Here is a 20,542-nt window from a genome sequence, read left to right on the forward strand (position 1 = left end):
GGGGCAGGGAGCAAAGCGCACTTGGCCTCTGAGTTGACATCCGCAGTGTCCTGAGAGACTGGAAGGCCCTGAGTCCCACCCCTGGCGTGGAGGCCTCGAGACCGTGGGCCCGGCCCCCCCCTTGGGGCCACGCGGCGCAGGCGCCCCAGAGGAGTGCCTGCAGCGGCGGAGAGCAGGTGGCCGCCTGCTCCAGAGCCTGTGTTCCCTCAGGCCCTGGTCCTCCTCACACACACCCCGTCGTTCCAGGCTGCTGATAAAGGGAGCAGGAAGCGCTACGAGCCCTCGGACAAGGACAGGCAGAGCCCACCTCCAGCCAAGCGGGCCAACCTCTCCCCGGACCGAGGTGAGCCTCCCGCATCTGGAGCCAGCGCCCCGTTCACCCTTAAAACGTCTTGAGGCCCTCAAGGGACTTCTGATCGGGTGGGTCGTGTCTATCGACATTTACGGTTTTAGAAGTTAAAACTATGTATAATACTTACCTTTAAAAGACACAGGTAAGATTTTTTATAGAAAATAACGGTATCTTTCAAAGCAGACGTTAGTAGGAGTGGCATTGGTCTTTTGTTTTTTTCCAACCCACGCCACTTGCATGCCTCTGCGGGGCGGGACCCTCTCCATCTGTCCTCGCTCAGGGCCCCGCTCGCAGGGCAGCAAGCACTCCTTCCCGTTCTTGGTTTTCCTTATAGTTTTTAAGCCGCCGTGCCTTTTTGTTCCCCATTTGAAGACCCTCACCGTGAGTTTCTTCAAGGCACGGAAGGAGGGTTTTGTCTGCTTGGCGTTGGATGCTCAGAGCTCGGTGGCCTGTTTGGATGCTGGCTCAGGAAACCAGAACCGAAATTAGACCTCGGCTTCCGTGTTTTTCTGGGGCTTCAATTTCCAGTGTAATCAATCCTCCCCTTTTCCTTTTTCTCACTGGCTCTGCTCCTTACGTCTTTCTGTGAAAATGAGGAAGCCAAACTGAGCGGCCACCACTCTGTGGCATGGCGTCACCGGTGGCCAGAGGGGCCACCCCATCCCTGCCTGAGCACACCAGCCCCTGCGCACCTGGCCCCGTGTGGAACTGGGACCCTTGTCTTACCTTGTCCTCTGTCACCCAGGTTCTCGAGACCGAAAGTCAGGTGGGAGACTCAGCTCCCCGAAGCCAGAGCGGCAGAGGGGCCAGAATTCCAAGGCCCCCGCGGCCCCGACAGACAGGTGAGTGTCTCGCCCCCGCCCCCATGCCCTGGGCACAGCACGCTGGCTCCTTTGCCACAGAGAGGGCTGGCACAGCTTCCCTCCCCAGGTGGAAGCCAGCAGGACTAGCCAAGGGCAGGCTCAGAGGCAGCAGGGATGTGGCACTTGGCTCAGATCCAGAGGCGAGAGGGCATTCCGGCCCGTGTCTTAACTCTGCCCCACCAGTGGGTCCAGAGCGCCCAGCTCCCAGCCAGGGGACCGGGACCCGGAGGGTGGCACCCCTTCCCCTCCCTCCCACGTCAGGCACAGGAAGTAGGGGCATGGATCCCCTTTTCCCAGGAAGTGGGCTGTCTCTGCACACCTGCACCCCTAGCTTTGGGTCGAGGGCCAGGTGGGAGGGGCCGCGGGGAGGGTGGGCACAGTCCCCAGCCCTCGGCCCACAGCACCGCTTGAAGCCGGGGTCAGCAGCGTGGGGTTTCACGTCAGCACAGAGCGGGGTGCGTACGAGGACCAGAATAGGAGGGCGGGACAGCGTGGCTCTCGGCAAGCCCCGACGCCGTGCCCCTTCACCCGCGCAGTCTCTGCTCCACGATCGGGGGTGTGGGAGCGGCGTGGGGAGGCCACCTCGACTGTGGCCAGAACCCGGGCTGCGGGCAGGCGGCCGGGCTGGGCCCCTGACGCGTACCCGTCAGGCTCTCGATGAGGTCACCCTGGGTAGGGGATCTCCCCACCCTCGTCCAGGGGGGAGGGGCGCCTTCCACCTGGCAGGTACAGCTCCTGGGGTCCAGGCCCCTGGCAGGAGGCTCATAGAGAGAGGCCCTCCATCCCTCTGACTGCCACCCCACCCCCACAGGAAGCGCCCGTTGTCCCCCCAGTCCAAGAGCTCCAGCAAGGTCACCAGTGTGCCCGGCAAAGCCTCGGACACCAGTGCTGCCACCGGCGCGTCCACGGGCACCAAGTCAGGGAAGGCCAGCACGCTGTCCCGGCGGGAGGAGCTGCTGAAGCAGCTGAAGGCCGTGGAGGACGCCATTGCCCGCAAGCGGGCCAAGATCCCCGGGAAGGTGTAGCCCGGGCTCTGCTCCCCGAGGCAGAGACTCACTTGTTTTTATAAATAGGGTAAGCGCAGCCATTTTGGATTTTGCAGTTAATGTCTTATTTTGGCTGTGATTCTTTTTAAAAATTAAAAAAAAAAAAAAAAAAAGTTTCTCAGCTGGAAAAGAAGCCACACACGTAATGAAGATGACGCTGAATCCCAGACTGAAGCAGCCCCTTCCTAGAGCAGAAGTCCGGCGGGGCGGCGGGGCGGCTGGCAGCGCGGTGAGGACCGGCTCGAGCTTAAGTAAACGATGGGTCCTCCCCCCGCTCATCAGTCAGGCGCCCTCACCACCGGTCGGTCGCACCCTCGGCACCCGCCCTCCTATGGTCGCCGGGAACAGAGCGGTACCCCAGGTCTGCCGGGCGTCCTCCCCGCCCCTGCCGTCCCCAGGATCAAAAAGTATATATATATTCTTGACTAAAGTCTGATTGGGAAATACTCCTGTCTTTTATTTTAAGCATCAAATTGTTTTAGTTGATTTAAAAAGGAAAAAAAAAATACAGAAAAGACCAAAAAAAAAAAAAAAAAAGGCCGAGGGTATTGTTGGGCATCTGTCAGATGTGGAGGGTCTTTTTTTGAGGGGTCTCCTAAAATAAAATATTTTGATAAACAGCTGTCTTGCCCTGGTGGTGATGTTTGCCTGGGCCTGGGCCCCCACCTCGGCCCTCCACTTGGCAGTGCCCGCTGGGCTGCTGGCTGAAGGAGGCCCGACCCTGTGGAGCGCTCACTGTGGTTTCCTCACGGGGGCTGGCCTGGCAGGAATTCCTGAACACCGAGATCTCCGCCTGAGCGAGAGCCCACCTTCCCCAGCAGTGGGCCCTGAGCCGGAGAGGTGACCCCAGCCCGAAAGCCAGTTCTCCACTCAGTGCCTCAACACACGGTTGGACCCCACTCGGACGTGTGGGTGTCTGAGCGTGAGACGCCCCAGCCAGGACCGTGGTGCTGTCTCACTCTCTGCAGGCTGGGAAAGGCTGTCCTCGAGCCTGAGAGCTGCCGCCTGCAGTGCCCTCCTCAGCCCCTGCTCTCCTCCCAGCAGGACCAAGACCACTGGAGCGGGGGATTGAACTTCCCTGTGGATTGAACTTGCAGAGTGGTGCCAGGCCCTGGGAGTGACCCCTCCTGCTCCCCCCATCGGCACCTCTGCTCTCGGGTGACTTAACTTTAAACCAAGTGCCGTTAGTCCTTGGCACGCGACATGCTTCCCAGAGCCCTGCTCTGGGCTGTCAGGAGGCCACGGCCTGGGGCTCTGGCCTGGGGTCATGACACTGAGGCTACATTCAGTTACCGGGTGCTCTGTCCCAAGGCTGCGTAGCCACTGACCTGTGGGACAGGAGAGCCAGCTGGGAGCCAGTGCCACGCCACAGGGCCTCCTGCGTGGACTCTGTGTGTGTGTGTGTGGGGGTACGTGGGCCTCTCACTGCTGTGGCCTCTCCTGTCGCGGAGCACAGGCTCCAGACACGCAGGCTCAGCGGCCATGGCCCACGGGCCCAGCCACTCCGCGGCCTGTGGGATCCTCCTGGACCGGGGCACGAACCCGTGTCCCCCGCACCGGCAGGCGGATTTTCAACCACTGCGCCACCAGGGAAGCCCCTGCGTGGACTGTCTGCAGTGCAGTCCACGCCCGCCCCACAGCACAGCACACTCGATGCTTCTTGCGTCACTGGCCTCAATACTGTGTCTGGGCAATTTCTCAAGTCTTATCTGATTTGCCCTCGGGTCAAAGCCAGGTGCAGAGGGAACTCCCATTCTCCGAAGGGCAGCCTTCAAGGAGGCAGAACCAGAATCCAGGACACCTTGGGTGACAGCCTGTCCCTGCATTCTGCACCCCAGCCGCTGGGCCGCACGAACCAGCCGAGCAGTGATGGCCTCTGAAGCCAGGAGCCCGCAGGTGAGCGAGTCCCCCACGCAGGTGTCAGCACGCCACCCCCTGGCCCGGCTGACCAGCCAGCTCCTGTGCCAAAGGGCTGGGCTGACCTGGCTTCCCGCGCCTGGGTTGGACCTACGGCCCTGGGTCCCCTGGACCGGAGCTGGGTTTAAACTAGCAGCTTGCCATTTGCCATCTGGGGGCAGGGGTGTGTCCTGGGAGGGGTGAGAGTCACACCCCGAGCCAACTCTCCCCCAGGTCTAGTGGAAAGAACATTCCAGGCCAGGCATGTGGGAAAAGGGAGGCTCTGTGGTATAATGGGTTCTCAGCATCTTTGCCCCCCAGGGGACGTGAGGGCTGAGGCCCTGCCAGGCGGTTAACATGCAAAGGTGGGAGTGATTCCCAGCTCCTCAAGATTCTTTCCTGCCTGCTGACCCCTGCCCCTCCCTCCAGCCCTCCTCCTCCACAGCTGCAGACCCCTACCGACCGAGCCCCTCCCCTGCCTGTTTGCATTCCTCCTTCCCAGCCCGGGCCTTTGCATGCACTGCTTCCTGTTCCTGGAACTGTGACCCAGCTGCACCTCACCCTTCCTCTCCCAGCTCAGGCCAGGCCTGCCCCGTCCCCTCAGGCCTTCCCCTGTCCGCTGCGCCAGTGCTGTCCTGGAGCTGGCCTCCTCGGGGAAACTTTGGTGTGCTTTCCCCGAGTGTAAAGCAAAGGCAGAAAGCCCAGCCTCGGCCCTTCTGCGTTTTCTCATACCAACCCTCCTCGTCTTGAGGGAAGCCGCACCCCTCGGGCCGCCCTCCCCAGGCCCAGGCACTCTCCAGCTTCGAGTGTTCCTGTCTCTCCTCCTCTTGCTCTTGAACAGGTAAAAAAAAAAAAAAAAAAAAAAAAAAAGATTTCATTTTTTCAGTTTATAACTTTCCTAACTCAAATGTGAAGTAGCATCTCCACCGAGTGAATACAGTGAGCTAGCGGGGCAGCTCAGTTCAGCGAAAATTAAGTTCCTGTGGGTTTCTTACACCTGCTGGTGATTTCCAGCCGCTGCCAGTCCCCTCCCCGCAGCGCCAGCCCTGTGCCCCCGGTTCCCTCAAGGCCTGGGCCTCCACCCTCCTCTCGCTCTCTGCCAACCGTCCAGCTCCGCCCCCCGTGACAGTTCAGCCAGCGCCTCAGCCCCTGCGGGCGTGTGAGCCCCTGAGGACAGCAGTCAGCCTCCATCGGCAGGAGGAGCTGGACGGGAGGGGGCTCAGGCCCTGGGTCAATGGGCAGGGACCCCTGCCCCGGGCAGCCAGCCCTTGAGGGGCCGTGGACAAGCATGAAGTGAAGAGGTCGTTCCTGACGGTGCAAAGTTTTGGGGGCGTGAGAAAACTGGGCTGTGTCTGTCCTAGGTTGACTGTGGGCAGGGCTGCCTGGGGCCCCGTGGTCGAGAAGGCCCCGCCACAGGAGGGAAGCGGGAGAGGGCATTGCCACCCCCACTTCACAGACGGGACTGGGGCCTGCCGCTGGGCTTCCCTCTAGGATGGGGGAGAACTTCGAGCCTGGAGCTGGCAGGGCCTGGAGCAAACCCCTCCTGCAGGCCACATCCCCAGCCCAGGCCCACTTGGGCTGCTCCGGTCCAGCCAAGGCTGCAAGGGCTCCGAGCCACAGGCAGGGCCACCCCAGAGGCGCTCAGAGGGACTGGCCCTGGTGAGTGTCCCTGTGGCTCCTGTGTTTCTGCCTTCCTGCCCTGCCTTCCATCTGTGGTCTCTGCATTTGTCTGAGTCTCCCTAGATCTCTGTGCCTGTCTCCATCCACCCCTCCTCCCCTACCTCCATCCCCCCCCACCCCACCCCCACTCTGTGCCCCTCCATCCCCTTTCTGCATCTCTCCAGGCAGGGGGGCTTGGGAGCTTGGTTGAATGGGTGTGGTCTGGGGGCAGAGATGTGGGTGTGGTTTGAGGGCCGGAGCCATCCAGGGCGCCTCCTCCAGGACGTCCTCCAGCCTTCCTCCTGCAGCTGCCTTTCCAGTATTGCCTAACCCTGTACCGGTGTACATGCCTCAGCCGCCCGCAGCAATGAGGCACTGCTGGGCTCCGCCCTGTCCTTCCGTGGGTGCCTGGGACCCTGGCGCCAGGCAGGCCACCGGTGCATACAAAACAGCTCGGGGTGGTAGTGAGGGAGGAGGCGCGAGGCCTGGCCCCAGGGTTTGTCCCCGACTTGCCCGCCCAAAGACACAGAAAATGCTGGAGCTCAGCCCCCGTGGCGTAGGGACCCCTGAGCCTTTCACTTCCGAAGATCCTTTGCGGGGGACCCCACTCCAACGAAGGCAAGGCCACTTCCCCTTGGATTTCCTCCCCTAGGGGCCAGTGCCAGGCATGGGTGCCCCCTCCCCTCACTCTGCGAGGGCAGCTCCACGCCTGGGGACGGGGCAGGTCCACTGCACTGTGTCTCTGCCCTGGAGGGGCTCACACTACCTTTGGGGTCGAGGCAGGAGGGACTGGGATTTCTGAGGCCCTGGGTGCCCTGCAATGAGGCAGGCCTCATCTCAGCCAAAGAAGGGTCTTTCTCTGGACCTGAGCTTCTGTCCCGGTGGAAGGTGGAAGGGGCTCAATTGTGTCCCCCGAAACTATGTTGAGGGCCTAGCCCCAGTGCCTGGGAAGAATGTGCCTTTATCTGGGAAAAGGATCTCTGCAGCTGTGCTTAAGGTCAGGCTCTTGATGAGATCATCTTGGGTAGGTGAATGTCTGAAGAAGGTACAGAGACGAGAGACACATGGCGAGAGGCCACGTGGGAGGGAGGCAGAGGCTGCACTGGTGCGTTTACAGCCCGGGGCCCCAAGGATTGCCAGGAGCCGCCAGAGGCTGGGAGAGGCAGCAAGGATTCCCTCTCAGAGACCCCGGAAGGGACCCGCCCTGCTGACACTTTGACTCGGGGCTTCTGGCCTCCAGACCGTGAGCGAATAAACTTCTGTTGTTTTAAGCCCCTCATTTGGGGGCACTTTGTTACGGCCGCCCCAGGAGATGAATACAGGTGGTGAGCTCCCTGCCGCAGGACGTGTGCAGGCAGAGGGTGGATGGCCACGGGCAGGGGTGTAGTAGAGGCAGGAGCAGCCCTGGGGCCTCAACATGTCTGTCCATCCATCGGTCGGAAAGAAGCCGGGAGGTCAGCCGTGGCGCGATGCCCGCTGTGGGAACGTTTCCTCCAGGCCGAGGCCGGGAGGGCGGGCGGACTCGGGGCCCCGAGGCACACACTGCCCGCTGGAGGTCCTGGGAGGGCCCCGGCGTACCGCCGCCTTCTCCATCCCCCCTTAGGGGCCTTCCTGTCCACCGAGGCTGTGCCTCCAGAGTCGGAGTCACACTGGCCCCTTCGTGGTGTACATTCTGGCTCCTGCCAGCAGGTGAGGAAACCCCGAAGGCAGGTTGACTCCGTCCTCCACGCCCAGGCCCTCCTCAGCGGGACATTTTATACCGATTCGAGAGGGCCAGGGCAGACGGGCCCTCGCCAGCATGGCATCCAAGCCTCAGCATTCAAAACTTGGCAGGATCTGGCCCTAAACCGTCTCCCTTTTAGGATAACGAAGGCACCCCCAGAACCCTCACCAGCAGCACGGAGTTGGTGCAGGTGGGCTCCGGGGGCCTCCTTAGAAAGCTTCTTAGAGCGCCTTCCCTTTAAAGGTTCCAGGGCATCGTCACGCCCTCCACCTCAGACTTGCACTTTTGTCGACTGAAACCACAGAAGCCCAGCAGAGAATCCTGAAGGTGCTCGCTGGCCCCCAGCCGCCCCGGTCCCTTCTGGAACCCCTCCCCACGTGGCAGGAGGAGGGGACGGGAGAAAACCCTGGTGGAGGACTGGGCAGCAGCGCAAAATGAGCAAGCTCTCGCCTCAGGTCACCAGGTCCAAACAGCAAAAACGTACAAGTGGTCGGGACTTGGCACTTAGAGAAGGTTCCGAGAGCTCCTGTCACACAGGAAAGACCGTTCTGAGCCCCTTTGCAAGCGCTTGGCCTAGGGTAGGGTCCCTGGAGGTTGGGGAGAGGAGGGAGGAGCGGGTCCACCCTGTCCTGGAGGGGAGGGAGGAGGAAGCGTGGCCACGCCCTTCCCGAGGAGGGAGGGGCCGGATTTTCCCCAGGTGTGGCCCGACGTATAAAGGGCGCCGCAAGCCGGCTGCAGCCAGGGCAGCCACCGGGTACGCCGGGGCCGCCGGGTGCGCCGCCGCGGAGCCCGGAGCCCAGCCCCCAGCCCCCGCTGCGATGGTGAGCCGCTCCTCTCCCCGCCCTCCCACCTGGACGGTGCCGCCCGGCCTGCCGCCCGACACCCAGGCTGGGGACGTTGCCGTAGGGTCCAGGAGGCCGCCCAAATCTGGGGGCAAAGGGGAGCCGGGACGCAGGAGTCCAGGCCCCTGCGGGCCTCCGTTTCCCCAGCTGTAGAGGGAGGCTCCGCCCCCCGCCCACTTCCCACACGGAGTCGAGCCCGTGGGCGGCGGTGCGGGCCCCCCTCCCCTGGGCACCGCTGACCACCCGCCGCCTCTTCCACCAGCTCCTCCCTGCCCTCCTGCTCCTGCTCTGGCTGCCCACCAGCCTGGCTCACCACAGCCCCCCACCCCGGGCGGGGGCCCGCACCCACACCGCCGGGACCCCGCGCTGCTACTCGGCGGAGGAGCTGCCCCTGGGCCTCGCCCCTCCCCACCTGCTGGCTCGAGCGGCCAAGTGGGAGCAGGCGTTGCCGGTGGCGCTGGTGTCCGGCCTGGAGGCGGCGGGCCGCAGGAGCCGGCGCGCGGGGCCCCCGGCCGGGGACCAGTGCCGTGTGCTGCAGCCTGAGGAGGTGCTGGAAGCTGACGTCCACCAGCGCTCCATCTCGCCCTGGAGATACCGGTGAGAGCGGGCCTCCCCGGGCCCCCGCCCCCGGGCCCCCTGAGCCTCAGCGCTCTCACCTGCTGGCTTCCGGCCGGCCCGCCCCACCACGGGGAGGTCAAGGCTCCCCTGCGAGCCGGTCCTCGCTGTGTCTCAGACCTCAGCCCAGACCTCAGACACCAGGGTCCCCCTGGGAAAATCTGGGGGGCCCCCATTTGAGTCTTTGCAGGGGTGGGGCTGGGACTGGCAGGGAGAGAGGGGGTGCTTCTGGGCTCTGGGAGGGCCGTGGGGCACACGCAGTCTCACTTCCTGGGCACCAGCCGCGTGCCAAACCCTCCCAGCGCCCCACACCTCCCGCCCTGCGGCCCAGAGCCGCCCTGAGCGCGTGGGGCAGCCGTGGGGCCGCGGGCAGGGAAGGGGGGCGCCTGCCCGGGCTCTCTGACACCCCGCCTGTCCCGCAGCGTGGACACGGACGAGAGCCGCTACCCCCAGAAGCTGGCCTTCGCCGAGTGCCTGTGCAGGGGCTGCATCAGCGCCAAGACGGGCCGCGAGACGGCCGCGCTCAACTCGGTGCCGCTGGCCCAGAGCCTCCCGGTGCTGCGCCGTCGGCCCTGCTCCCGGGATGCGGCGGGGGTGCCCACGCCCGGGGCCTTCACCTTCCACACCGAGTTCATCCGAGTGCCCGTGGGCTGCACCTGTGTCCTGCCCAGGTCGGCCCGGTGATCACCGGCCTCTCTTATTTATGTGTATTTATCGGTTATTTATGTGCCCCCCTGGGGCCCCGGGCAGGTAGCGAGGCTCCAGGCCTCTGCTTTGAGATCTGGCCTGGGAAGGGCCCCGTCCCCGGTGCCTGCGGGCTGACCCTGTGCTGGGCAGCCCCCAGCTCGAGATGCAGTTTATCCTTTGACAACAAACAGCTGGGCTAGAAGGAGCATTCTCACTCTTCCAGAACTTGCTAAAACACCTACAGAAAAGGGAAGAGGTGTTCTGATGGCCACCTCCACTTCCTGGCCCCCTGGGCTCCCCTCACCCCAGCCCCCTGGGAGGAACAAGCACCCCTGTGTTTCTGAAACAGCTATTTATTTTACGGGTGAATACGCGTTGTCTCGCTGGTAAACAGGACCGTGGCCGGCACAGAGGGCAGTGGGTGAAGCCGCTCTCTCACCCTCTACGCTGCCCGGTCGTCAACACCCAGCTGGTCCCCCCGGAGCAGCCACTGGCCCAGGTCATGGTGTGTCCTTCTAGGAAGGTCTACGCGTGGACCCAGGTGCACCCAGGGTGGGGCGGGGCTATGTTTTAACACAGAGTGGAGCCCAAGCGTGCCCCGCTGGCCATGCAGTAGCTCCCGGGCTGGCGATGGGACTCGTTCCCAAAGCCCACCCTCTACCCACAGACGTGGGTGTGGCCCCTGGGGACTACCTCCCTATCCCATGGACACGTGTCCTGGGGTGACTTCCCGGGGGGTCCGCTCAGGGGGACACGTCTTTGTAGCCTGGCTGAGTCATGCTCCCCCAACACCAGCAGAGGCCCAGGCAGCTCTGGACAGCCCCTTGGGCTTCTGTCCACCACGGGTGACCTGCCAGACGAGGGGCAGCCAAGCTAACGGGCACCTCCCAGCTCAGGCACCCCGCCAGCCACCTGAGAACCACCTGACCTATCACGACAGAAGGCCCTGGATCGGAGCACGTTTTGGGGCAATGAGTTTAGGGGCCCAGGAGTGCATGGCCTCCTTCCGCAGTTCTGGGTCAGCTACGATGCCCGCTTTGGGGCCTCAGTGCCCACACCTATGACGCACGTCAGCGCTAAGGGCCGGGGGCTCCAGGGCCGTTGTCTGCGCGCCCCTGCCACTCTCACCTGCTGATTGACACCTACTGTGTGTAAGGCCCAGGAAGAGGGGAGGGGTCTCAGAAGGCTGCCCGGAGGAGGTAACCTTTACCTTGAGCTTGGAAGGAGTCTTCAGTCAGCACTTACTGAGTTTCTGCCATGCGCCCAGGACTGGGATCAGAGCAGTGAACAAAACGGATAGCTCCCCGCCTGCCCCCTGGGTGACCGACAACCACGGCACCGGCAGCGAAGCCCTGGGCCGCTTGGTGGCGAGGGGACCTGGGAAGGGAGAGGGGCTGCCGTGGAGGCCACCTGAGAACCACCTGAGTGGCCATCCAGGGCCCGGTGCTCCAGGCAGAGGGGATGGCCTGTGCAGAGGCTGAGAAGGTGGCCGGCCTGTGCCCGGGGGTCAGGGTGGCTGGAGCCCAGTGGGTGGGGCGACCAGGGCCAGAGCAGATGGGGGCGGGGGGCCGGAGACAGTGTCCGTCCTGGGCTGTGGGAGCCTGTGGGCTCCGAGCCGGGAACTGGACGGGACAGGGCAGCGCTGGGAGTGGCCTGGGATGGGGGCGGAGGAACGGTGGGCCGCCTGGATTTCTGCCGAAGACGAAGAGTGTGGGCTGGCCGGCACTGTGCCCTCCAGGCCAGAGGCCCCTAGAGACCCCCAGTGCTGAAAGCATGAGAGCAGGAGGCGCGCGATTGAAGGGCTTTTCCAGACTTTGGGGGCGTGGGTGCCGGGGAAGGAAGGGGCTCCCCGGGCCGGGCTGTGAGCTGAAGCCAGGCAAAGCTTTGGGGGCCACAGGGGCTCCTGGCCCCGCCACGGCTAGTGTGGGGTGTGTGCGGCGTGTGCGAGGGGGGCACATATGGTGTGTGGCTGTGTATGTGTTACCAAACCCACTTGGTGTTCACTCACCCACTGAGTACTCCCCCGCCCTCCCTCCCTCACTCTGTCTTTAAAAACCTTTCCCTGAAAACCGCCAGGGAGTTGGGGGTCTTTTGAACACGAGCTGCCTGGACTCCTGGCTTGGTGCCTGCAATAAACCCTGCACCTGCCTTCACCACAACGCGAGTCAGCAGACTGGCTTCACTGTGCGTGGGTGAGCGGACCCAAGTTTGCTTTGGTAACAACTTCGGCAACGTGGCTGGAGCGGAAGTCCCCAGTGGGCACCTTGCCCACAGCACATCGGCCCCAGGGTGGTCCGAGGGGTGCTCCGGCAGGTGAGTCCTAGCAGGTCAGGGAGCCGGGGGGACATGCACGCCCTCCCCCCAGACCTGAGACGTTCTTTTCCAGAGTAGGAAAACAAACACTTGGAATTCCAGACACGTGTTTCGTGGAACAGGCGATGCACTGAGATCCCAGTACCAGTGAGGAAGATGGCAGCCCTCTTACCGGTGAACCCAAAGGAGTCTGCAGAAAAGGGGGTGCCCCGGGCTGGGGGCCGCCCACCCCCACCCGTCTGCAGGAGGAGCCCTTGAAGCTTTGGCGGGACGGGAGTGGCTCGGGGCCCTGGTCACACGACCTCATCAGTCACCGGCATGGGGTTTTCCTGGGGGCCACCCACAGGGACCCCTGCCCCCTCCTCTTCGCTCGGCTTCTTGCGGGCCTCGGCCGGGGGCCGGGGCGGGGGGTTGCCGGGCGGCTGCTTGATGGTACCCCCCACCTGCGGCCGCTCCTTGGGCTTGGTCTCAATGGGGGTCCACTGCTCCCCGCGGATAGCCGCCTGCAGGACATGGAGGGGCTGGGCTGGGGGGTCCTCCCGGGCCACCCCCGCCCCGCCAAACCGCCTCCTCACCCCTGTGCTCCCCCACCCCCGCCAGGAGCCAGGACATGACCGAATTCAGTGAGACCTGAGGGGACTGGAGCTCAGAGAGGTTATTTGATGGGGCTGAGGCCACACAGAACCCAGCTATTTCACCACAACACAAGGGGCCCCACAAGGGTGAGGGGTGCTGAACCCCGGGGCTCCTGAAAGACCCCCTGGAGGCAGCTTCCAGGTGCACGGCCCAAGACAAGCCTTCCTGCCAGGGACTGAGGGCCAGGAGCAGGACAGGAGCCCAGGCCCGAGTGGCCATTATGCTGAACTGAGGCCAGCAGCTCTGGGTGAGGGGGGTGGAGAGAGGCCCAGGACGGTGGCCAGGGAGGCCAGGGGCCCAGGGGTGTTGAGGAGGAAGAGTGCACAGCCCAGGGAATTTGCTGAAACGCAGACTCCAGGGCCACAGGCCAAGTGGACCTGAGAATGTGTATCTTTCATTTTGTAGCCCCTAATACGTTAACTGATAAAAAAAATATGTGACAGCATATACTTTATGAAGCATAAGAATAAAGTAAATTTCTATAATCACAGCTCCTAAGTTAAAAACTAGAACACTGGGACTTCCCTGGTGGCGCAGTGGTTAAGAATCTGCCTGCCAGTGCAGGGGACACGGGTTCGAGCACTGGTCCAGGAAGATGCCGCAGGGCAGCTAAGTCCGTGCGCCACAACTACTGAGCCTGAGTGCCACATCTACTGAGCCCGCACACCTAGAGCCCGTGCTCCACAACAAGAGAAGCCACCGCAATGAGAAGCCCGCGCAACACAACGAAGAGTAGCCCCCGCTCGCCGCAACTAGAGAAAAGCCCGTGTGCAGCAACGAAGACCCAACGCAGCCAAAAAATAAATTAACTGAGAGAAAAAAAACCCCAAAAAACTAGAACACTCTATCCCAGAACGTAAAACTAGAAAGTTGAAGAAAGAGAATGCAGGAAAATATGGCATACGGGCAGGGAAAGCCATTTTTTAAAAAGCACAAACCATAAAGCAAATAAATATATCAGACAGACAAGACTTCTGCTCAGTGAAGAATTCATGGACAAAGTTAGAACCTTAATAGAGAAGGAGGAAGTATCCACAATGGCTAAAACTTACAAAGGATTCACAATTAAAATACACATGACATTCCTGCAAACTAACGAGAACAAGACAAAAGCCCGATAGAAAAATGGGCGAAAGATCTGAACAGGCAGCGGAGAAGCACTCAGACAGCTGCAGCGAATGAGGAGGCGGCCGACTCGTAATCAGTGGAGCGATCAGGGCAGAATCACCAAGCCCTGCCGGCCTGACGGAAGCTGTCGGCCGTGGCTGGGTTGGAGCCGCGGCTCGGCGGGTCAGGGGCACCACGCGCAGGAGGACAGCCAGCATCCGGCAGCCTGCGCCAGGTGGGGCCTCCGCCCCGCCCCGACCACCCCCTGCCCTGCTGTAAAGGTGGCCTCGTGCAGCCTGACTGCCAAGGGGCCCTTTGCGTAACCGGGACTCCAGGCAAACCCAGCCCCAAGGGTTTTGCACGTGGCATCTGCCCGGCTCACGAGCTCCCCGGGAAGTGCTCCTGACAGCAACCCAAACTGGATGAGAAACCTTTGAGCAACGGATCCCAATCGAGGCCGGGCCCGCCGGCCGTGTGACCTGGGCCAGCCACGTCCCGCCTCTGAGCTTCCGCCGCTTGTCTGTGAAGCGGGGGCCCCGCCTCCCACCTCGCAGGTGTGCAGCGCAGGTTACAGAGGACGCAGGGGAACGGCTAGCACGTTAGATGGGCCAAAATGGAGGCTACATTGCAACTGTCCCCACGACGTGAGCAAGGACATGGGCTCGGCCTGCAGGGCCAGCCACGGGGCCGAGGCTGCCAAGGACCAGCGGGGCTGACCGCGGAGGACGACTCACCAGCAGGTAGATGCTGCTTGCGATGGCCAGGCAGGCCGTACCCAGGATGGTGGCGAGCAGGAAGCCGGCAGGTACCGACAGCCTGGGGAGGGGGTGGGGGACGGAAGACAGTCAGAGGGGGTCTGCAGCCCCAGGCCTTGGTCAGAGACCACAGGATCTCAGGGCAAAGCCCCCAGGACCTTGAGCGGAGGAGATGACCAGTGCTGCCCAGGCTGGGCTTCTAACCCCGGCCCCGGAGCTGTTCTCTGCCCGGTTTGCACAGGGGCAGCGCCCTGGGCCCCCAGCCACCGCCCAGGGAGGAGGCCCAAGCAGTTGCAGAGGCGCTGCGCCCGGCGGTCTCCCCGGCAGCGACCACCAGACTCGTTGTGGGGCGGCCGAGCAGAACCGCCTAGCTGAGCCCAGTCAACCCCGGAACCCTGATTATTCCTGACTTAAGCTACCAGCTTGGGGTGAATCGTTGCCCTATAAGTAGTGACGGATACAGATTTAGGGAAGCTCTGGCAGAGCCCGGGAGGGGCCTGACTCGACCCCCGCAGTCCTGTGCCGGCGGCCCTGGTGATCCCAAGGGGGCAGAGACTCACCCAAGGTGCAGGAAGGCCCGGATGTAGTAGTTGCTGGAGAGGGGCCCGAACGCCTTCACCACTCTGGTCAGGTACTTCTGTCCGCTACGCAGAGGAGGGAGGGGAGACAGACCGCGTCCGGCTCAGCACACCCCACCGCCCACCCCGGCCCAGGGCGCCCGGCCTTCCTCCCAGGGCTCCGGGGGCTCGGTGCCTGGCAGACACCGAGTGGGCTGGCGCTGGGGACAGGGCCAGGGTCCTCCGTGGTTACAGCTCCTGGGGAGGCCCCCAGAGCAGGGGAGGGGAGACTCACCACCTCTCCATGGTGGAGCCCTTTCTCCTCTTCCCCCGGGGGTACTCCAGCAGGCAGATCAACACACCTGCCGCACTGAAGCTGCGGTTAAGGAACAGCCCAGCCCAGCCTGAGGGGCTGCAGTGAGCCCCCTTTGCTGGTGAGAAAAGAGAGAGGTGCGGCCGCTGCCTGAGGTCACACAGCTGGGAAACAGCTGCGCGGCATCCCCGTAGCTCTGGCCACTTTGCTGCCTTCTTTGCTGTCCTGTGCCCTCCCTCCCCCCACGCCTGCCTTGGCCTCCAGAGAGCCTGTAACAGCCGGGCTGGCGGGGGGAAGTGGGGACCTGGTCCACTCGTGGATAGGCCCGGCCGGCCAGGGAGGGTGGCCGGTAGACGGGGGTGTGGAGGAGATCCTGAGCATTCCCGAGGCCTCAGTGCCACCCTCAGGGGGCACTGACGCCTCCCACCCCGCCAGGGCCCGGCCCGGTGGGTCTGTCACCTCCCTGCTCTGAGCCCCTCCTGCCTTCCAGGGGCAGCGGCCTCTCTACGCCCCCGGCCCGACCTGGGTTGTGCAGCGGGAGGATACATGGAGTATGTGCCCAGGTACCACTGGGCGAACTGGCCGGCCGTGGCCACGATGCCCCCGGTGATGAGGACTGTGGACAGAGAAGCAGGTTAGTGGGAGCCCCACCCCCTCCCCGCGGGGGCTCCGGCCCCCCGCCCTGTGCTCCCCTCCCCCTCCCCGCGGGGGCTCCGGCCCCCCCGCCCTGTGCTCCCCTCCCCCACCCCCTCCCCGCGGGGGCTCCGGCCCCCCGCCCTGTGCTCCCCGTCCCCCACCCCCTCCCCGCGGGGGCTCCGGCCCCCCGCCCTGTGCTCCCCGTCCCCCACTCCCTCCCCGCGGGGGCTCCGGCCCCCCGCCCTGTGCTCCCCTCCCCCTCCCCGCGGGGGCTCCGGCCCCCCGCCCTGTGCTCCCCTCCCCCAGAGGGGCCGCCGATCCGCCACCGTGTTAGCCCAGGAAGGGGGCCCGGGTGGGTGCAGCCCCTGGCTGCAGGCATGGGGGTCGGGGCGCCTTCCCCTGGGAAGCAGCATTTGAGCCAGGGAGGGGGCCGAGGAGCCGCTGAGGGATGTGTGGGAGAGGAAAGGCCCGGGCTCCAGCCTGGACACACTCCCCAGGCCCCTGACCCTCACCACGCTGAGTGTTTGCTCGATGCGTTTAAAGACTGCACTGTTGGTTGCTGACTTTGTACCGGCTGCGTGGACGTTCTCTCCCGGCTGGGGGTGTCCTGGACGACCCCATTCGTGTGTTTTGTCTGAGGCTGATACTCCTACCGGTTCTGAGTGGGCCCTTTACCTGCAGCTCTGGGTGCGCCTGCCGCGAGCAAGCGTATCTCTGTCTTTCCCCCCCAGTAATTGTTTTTTTCTATCGCGGTAAAATCAGTGAACAGCTCAGTGGCGTGAAGCACATTCACGTTGTTGTGGCACCGTCACCACCAACCATCCCCAGGATTTCCAGTCGTTTATTGAGGTATAATTATTACATAAAGTGCACAGACTTTTTACATGTGTGACCCCCCACGTGACCTCCACCGGCATCAAGATCCCCGCCACCCCAGAAGGTTATCCGATGGCTCCCTTCCGCCGAGCCGAAGGTTTGTCCAGGCCCTTCCTGCGGTGGTTTGCACGGAGCTCCAGCTCACTCTGTCTTGTTGGGCGTTTTCCTACTGTGTGAATCCACCACCATTTATTTATCCATTCTCCTGTCTTTGGGACTTGTCAGTTGCTTCGGGTCTTGGGCTATAATGAGTAAGCTGATAGAGCTAAATTCTTTATAGTTTAAGCAATCTGATAGTGAATTTTTTTTTTCTGATAGTGAATTTAACACCTTTTATTGACTGTGATTGCAGATAACTTACTTTGCTATCTTACTTGTGTTTTCTCTTGAACTAGCTTTTTTTGTTGCTTCTCCTGCCTTCTGCTGACTTGATCAAACTTTAATTTAAAAATTCCTCTTTCTGGGACTTCCCCTGGCAGTGCAGTGGTCAAGACTCTGCATCTCCAATGCAGGGGGCACGGGTTCAATCCCTGGTTGGGGAACTAAGATCCCAATGCCCCATGGCGCAGCCAAAAAAAAAAAAAAATTCCTCCTCCTGAACCACATGTGGACTTTAGAAGGTTTAACTTCAGTCTCACCCCAAGTTACCCACGATGATTAATTATTTACAGTGTCTTCACACTGGTACTGCCCTCCTTCTCTCTGGATCCAGCTTCACTCTCACTGGAGCATATCCTTCAGTAGTTCTTTCCGGTGACCTGAACTTCCTGGTCAGTGGGCCCTGTGGCACAGGGTGGGGGAGGGCAGCCCCCCGGCCATGTGCAGTACAGGCCTGAGTTTCCAGCTGTTTTGTCTCATTCGAGACTTTCTTTGTCCAGGCTCCAGTGGCAGATGGCACAATTCCTTGCAGGGGGGGGCGGGGGATGATCTTTTGGTCTGTTTCTTCCCGGCTCTGGCCTCAGAATCTCACCTGGTAAAAGCCCTGACTCTTGGCGCCCCTCCCTTCGGCCCCTGAACCCTCATCATCTTCCGCTGATGTCAGGCTCCGTTACGTTCATATTCACGCTTGCTGTGCTCTCAGCACCTCCCTGCGCTGGAGGAGGGAAGGGACATTTCCTCTGCATTCAGGCAGCACCATGTCCGCTCGATCTGGGGGTGTAATTTCCTTGGCCTGAGCCTCCATCATCAGCAAGAGCCTCAGCTCCCATGGGGCTGTGGTCTCACGATGGGGATGGAAACTTCAGCTAGTGGTGAACCAGCTGAACGTGGGCAGAGGTGCTGGCGACGTCAGGCTGTGTGCGCTGCAAAGACTTCTCTGAGCAGGTGGACGTGGGCTGAGAGGTGGGCTTCAGGAAGAAGCCGCTTCCGCAGAGGCCAGGGTAGGTGGGCCCCAGAGGACTGGAGGGCCGGGGGTGGAATCGAGGGGACATGGTCTGATTAGCTGGGACTTTCTGCAATAAAAAGGGCCCACGTGCCACGATGCTCACGGGGCCGGGCCTGGTCAGCCCGGAGGGCTGTAGTTAGTACTGAATCAGGAGGAAAAGTCAGCAAAAGGAGGAATTTGGAGCCAGACGGGAGACCTTCTGACAAACCGCCCTTTTTGATGGTGGAGGAAGCTGAGCCGTAGTCATTGCAGGGGGGGATGGTGGAGGGAGGGGGGATGGTGGGGGGAGAGGACAGCTCTGGGCAGAGGCGAGGAGAGCCAGGTACTGACCCACTGAGTTCTCAGCCACTCAGATGCCAGAAGGGGGCCTGGACACAGGTCTTGGGGCCCGTGCCCCAAAGCTGCCCACCTCCCCAAACGCGACCTGACAGTGCTCCCCTCCCCACCCAGCTTCGCTGGCTCCTCCAGTCCCCAGGATGGGGCTGGGGGCCTCAGGGTGGGTCCCAGGTAATCGGTGGTGGGCCGAGACCCTCATCACCATATCCCCCAGTCCTCCCACCCGCCCACTCGGACTGGGCGCGAGCGGCTTCTTCTTGCTTCAGGCCCCGCCGCTTCCTGAGAGGTTCCTGAGTCTGTACGGCCCGGGCTTCCGCGCCCCGTGAGCGCAGGGCGGCAGGGTGACGGCGCCGTCCCTCCCCAGAAGCAGCCCCAGGGAGCTGGGTGGGAGGAGGTCACATGGGCTGTTTCCAGCCGCCTTGTGCAATGGCCTTCTGAGCAGACTCAGGGCTGGGCCCCAGAGACAGAGCGGTCGCCCCCCATGGGCCAAGTCCAAGGCCAGGAGACAGGAGGAGCCCACCTCCACACGCCAGGACCCCCGGGGCAGGAGGGGCCCGTTCAGGCAGGGGTGGGTCACGCCAGGTTTTCCCAACCCTGCGGGGCGATGACTCTCCGGAAACCACCGGAGGCAAACGCTTCTTCCCCGACTGTAACTTCCTCTTTTGGGGGGTGGGGGTGGGGGAGTGAAGGGACAGGGGTGTGGGTGTGCACGGGTCTGCAGGGACAGGAGGGCCCCGGATCCCCTTCCCCAGCCCCAAGGCTCCGCTCGGAGGCTGCTGCCTTCTCCCAACACAGGCCCCCAGACTCCTTCCCGCTGGAGTCTTCAGTCTTGGGGCTCCCACCCCCAGGCTTCAGTTCCAACTTCCTGGCCTGCAGCCCAGGGTCTCTGGCTCCGCAGGACCCTCGCCCGCCCCCTCTCCAGCCTGCCCCCTCCCCCTTTCCTCGGCCATAGCCTGAGGTCTCCAGGCCCCCACTTCCCCAGCCCGGGCTGCCGCTGCAGCCCCGCCCCCAGTGCAGCAGCCCCCCACTCACTCAGGCCGGAAGCCAGCGCCTGCTCGTTGGCCCACATGGCCCACTCGATCTGCCTCATGGTGACGACCCGGCTCGGACACGGCTCAGGCCCTTCGGACCCCGCGTCCCCAGAGCTCCGTCTGCCTCCCGCCTCGAGTTCCCCGAGTTCCGGCGCCGCCCGGCCCCGCCCCGCCGCTGGCCCCGCCCCAGCCCCGGTTCCCCAGGCGGCAGGTGGGGTCCCGGCACTCCCAGGAGCCTCGTCCCCCACCCCCGTCACGAGAGCCTGGGCCCTGGAGCTCAGAAAGCGGCCCTACCAGGAAGGCCAGCCCAGGCCTTCCTCCGTGCAGACCCAGCCAGCTCGGCCGCGGTGGACTCGAGTGGAGGCGGGGCTACAAGCCAGGACCCCTGAGCCTCGCGAGGCTCCCTCCCCGGAGGTCAGCGCAGGCCCAGCCTCCGCCTCATCGGGCCCTGGGCTAGTGCAGCTGTGGACAGGTGTGGTCTCTGCAGGCAACCCTTTGCTCAGAGACTAATTTGGGAGGGGTGGTGGTGAGAGTGTGGGAGCTTCTGGGAAAACCCAGAATGCAGGGGTGCTGGGCCCTGTCCTGTCACCTCCCTCCTCTGACCCCCCCGCTTCAGGGTCAAGGTCAGAGAGCTCAGATGCCCTCCCCCTCCTCCCCGCAGCTGGGTTAGGACAATGGGGAGGGATGAGGTGAGGTCGCTCAGCTCGGAGGAATGGAGAAGCTCCCTTGGAGGGAGGGCTCTGGTTGCAGACCCACAGCTTCGGGCTGAGTAGGGGCTCCTGCCCGCAACGCAGCTTCCCTGCTCCCTTCCTGGACGGAGCTTAGAGCCAGGCCCAAACCGCGTCCCCAGCCTGTCAGCCTGAGTGACCACGGCCACTACGGTCGTGGCCATGGCGTGGGGCAGGGTCAGCTGAG

The 20,542-nt window shown here is 63.3% G+C and overlaps 3 protein-coding genes across 5 annotated transcripts in view; 2 read left to right on the plus strand and 1 right to left on the minus strand.

The window, feature by feature from the left end:
• ZC3H18 (zinc finger CCCH-type containing 18) overlaps positions 1-2,707 on the plus strand; it is a 49,181-nt gene extending 46,474 nt beyond the window's left edge. For both annotated transcript variants that reach the window (XM_059045896.2, XM_059045895.2), the window contains 3 exons: positions 247-343; positions 1,098-1,194; positions 2,027-2,707. In XM_059045896.2, coding sequence (XP_058901879.1) covers positions 247-343; positions 1,098-1,194; positions 2,027-2,240 — 408 coding nt within the window. In that variant the 3' untranslated portion in view covers positions 2,241-2,707. The remainder of the gene's footprint in view (positions 1-246; positions 344-1,097; positions 1,195-2,026) is intronic.
• Positions 2,708-4,123: 1,416 nt separating this feature from the next.
• On the plus strand, positions 4,124-13,468 carry IL17C (interleukin 17C). Of its 2 annotated transcripts, none has more exons than XM_067018244.1 (4): positions 4,124-4,157; positions 7,783-8,360; positions 8,644-8,978; positions 9,419-13,468. In XM_067018244.1, exons 2-4 carry the CDS (start codon positions 7,974-7,976, stop codon positions 9,678-9,680), a joined length of 984 nt encoding a protein of 327 aa, XP_066874345.1. In that variant the 5' UTR covers positions 4,124-4,157; positions 7,783-7,973; the 3' UTR covers positions 9,681-13,468. The 2 variants fall into 2 exon arrangements, with proteins under 2 accessions (XP_066874345.1, XP_058901940.2); XM_059045957.2 differs by lacking the exon at positions 4,124-4,157 and having other exon boundaries at positions 8,291-8,360; positions 9,419-9,667; positions 11,760-13,462.
• Positions 12,087-19,796, minus strand: CYBA (cytochrome b-245 alpha chain). Its single transcript, XM_059045959.2, has 6 exons — positions 19,629-19,796; positions 15,911-15,980; positions 15,347-15,421; positions 15,055-15,138; positions 14,474-14,555; positions 12,087-12,499 (listed from the first exon to the last, which is right to left on the minus strand). The coding sequence occupies exons 1-6, from the start codon at positions 19,684-19,686 to the stop codon at positions 12,290-12,292; spliced, it is 579 nt and encodes a 192-aa protein (XP_058901942.1). The 5' UTR covers positions 19,687-19,796; the 3' UTR covers positions 12,087-12,289.
• Between the last annotated feature and the right edge of the window lie 746 nt (positions 19,797-20,542).

The sequence above is a fragment of the Kogia breviceps genome, chromosome 18 (genome assembly GCF_026419965.1).
Source record: "Kogia breviceps isolate mKogBre1 chromosome 18, mKogBre1 haplotype 1, whole genome shotgun sequence".
NCBI classification, from domain to species: Eukaryota; Metazoa; Chordata; class Mammalia; order Artiodactyla; family Physeteridae; genus Kogia; species Kogia breviceps.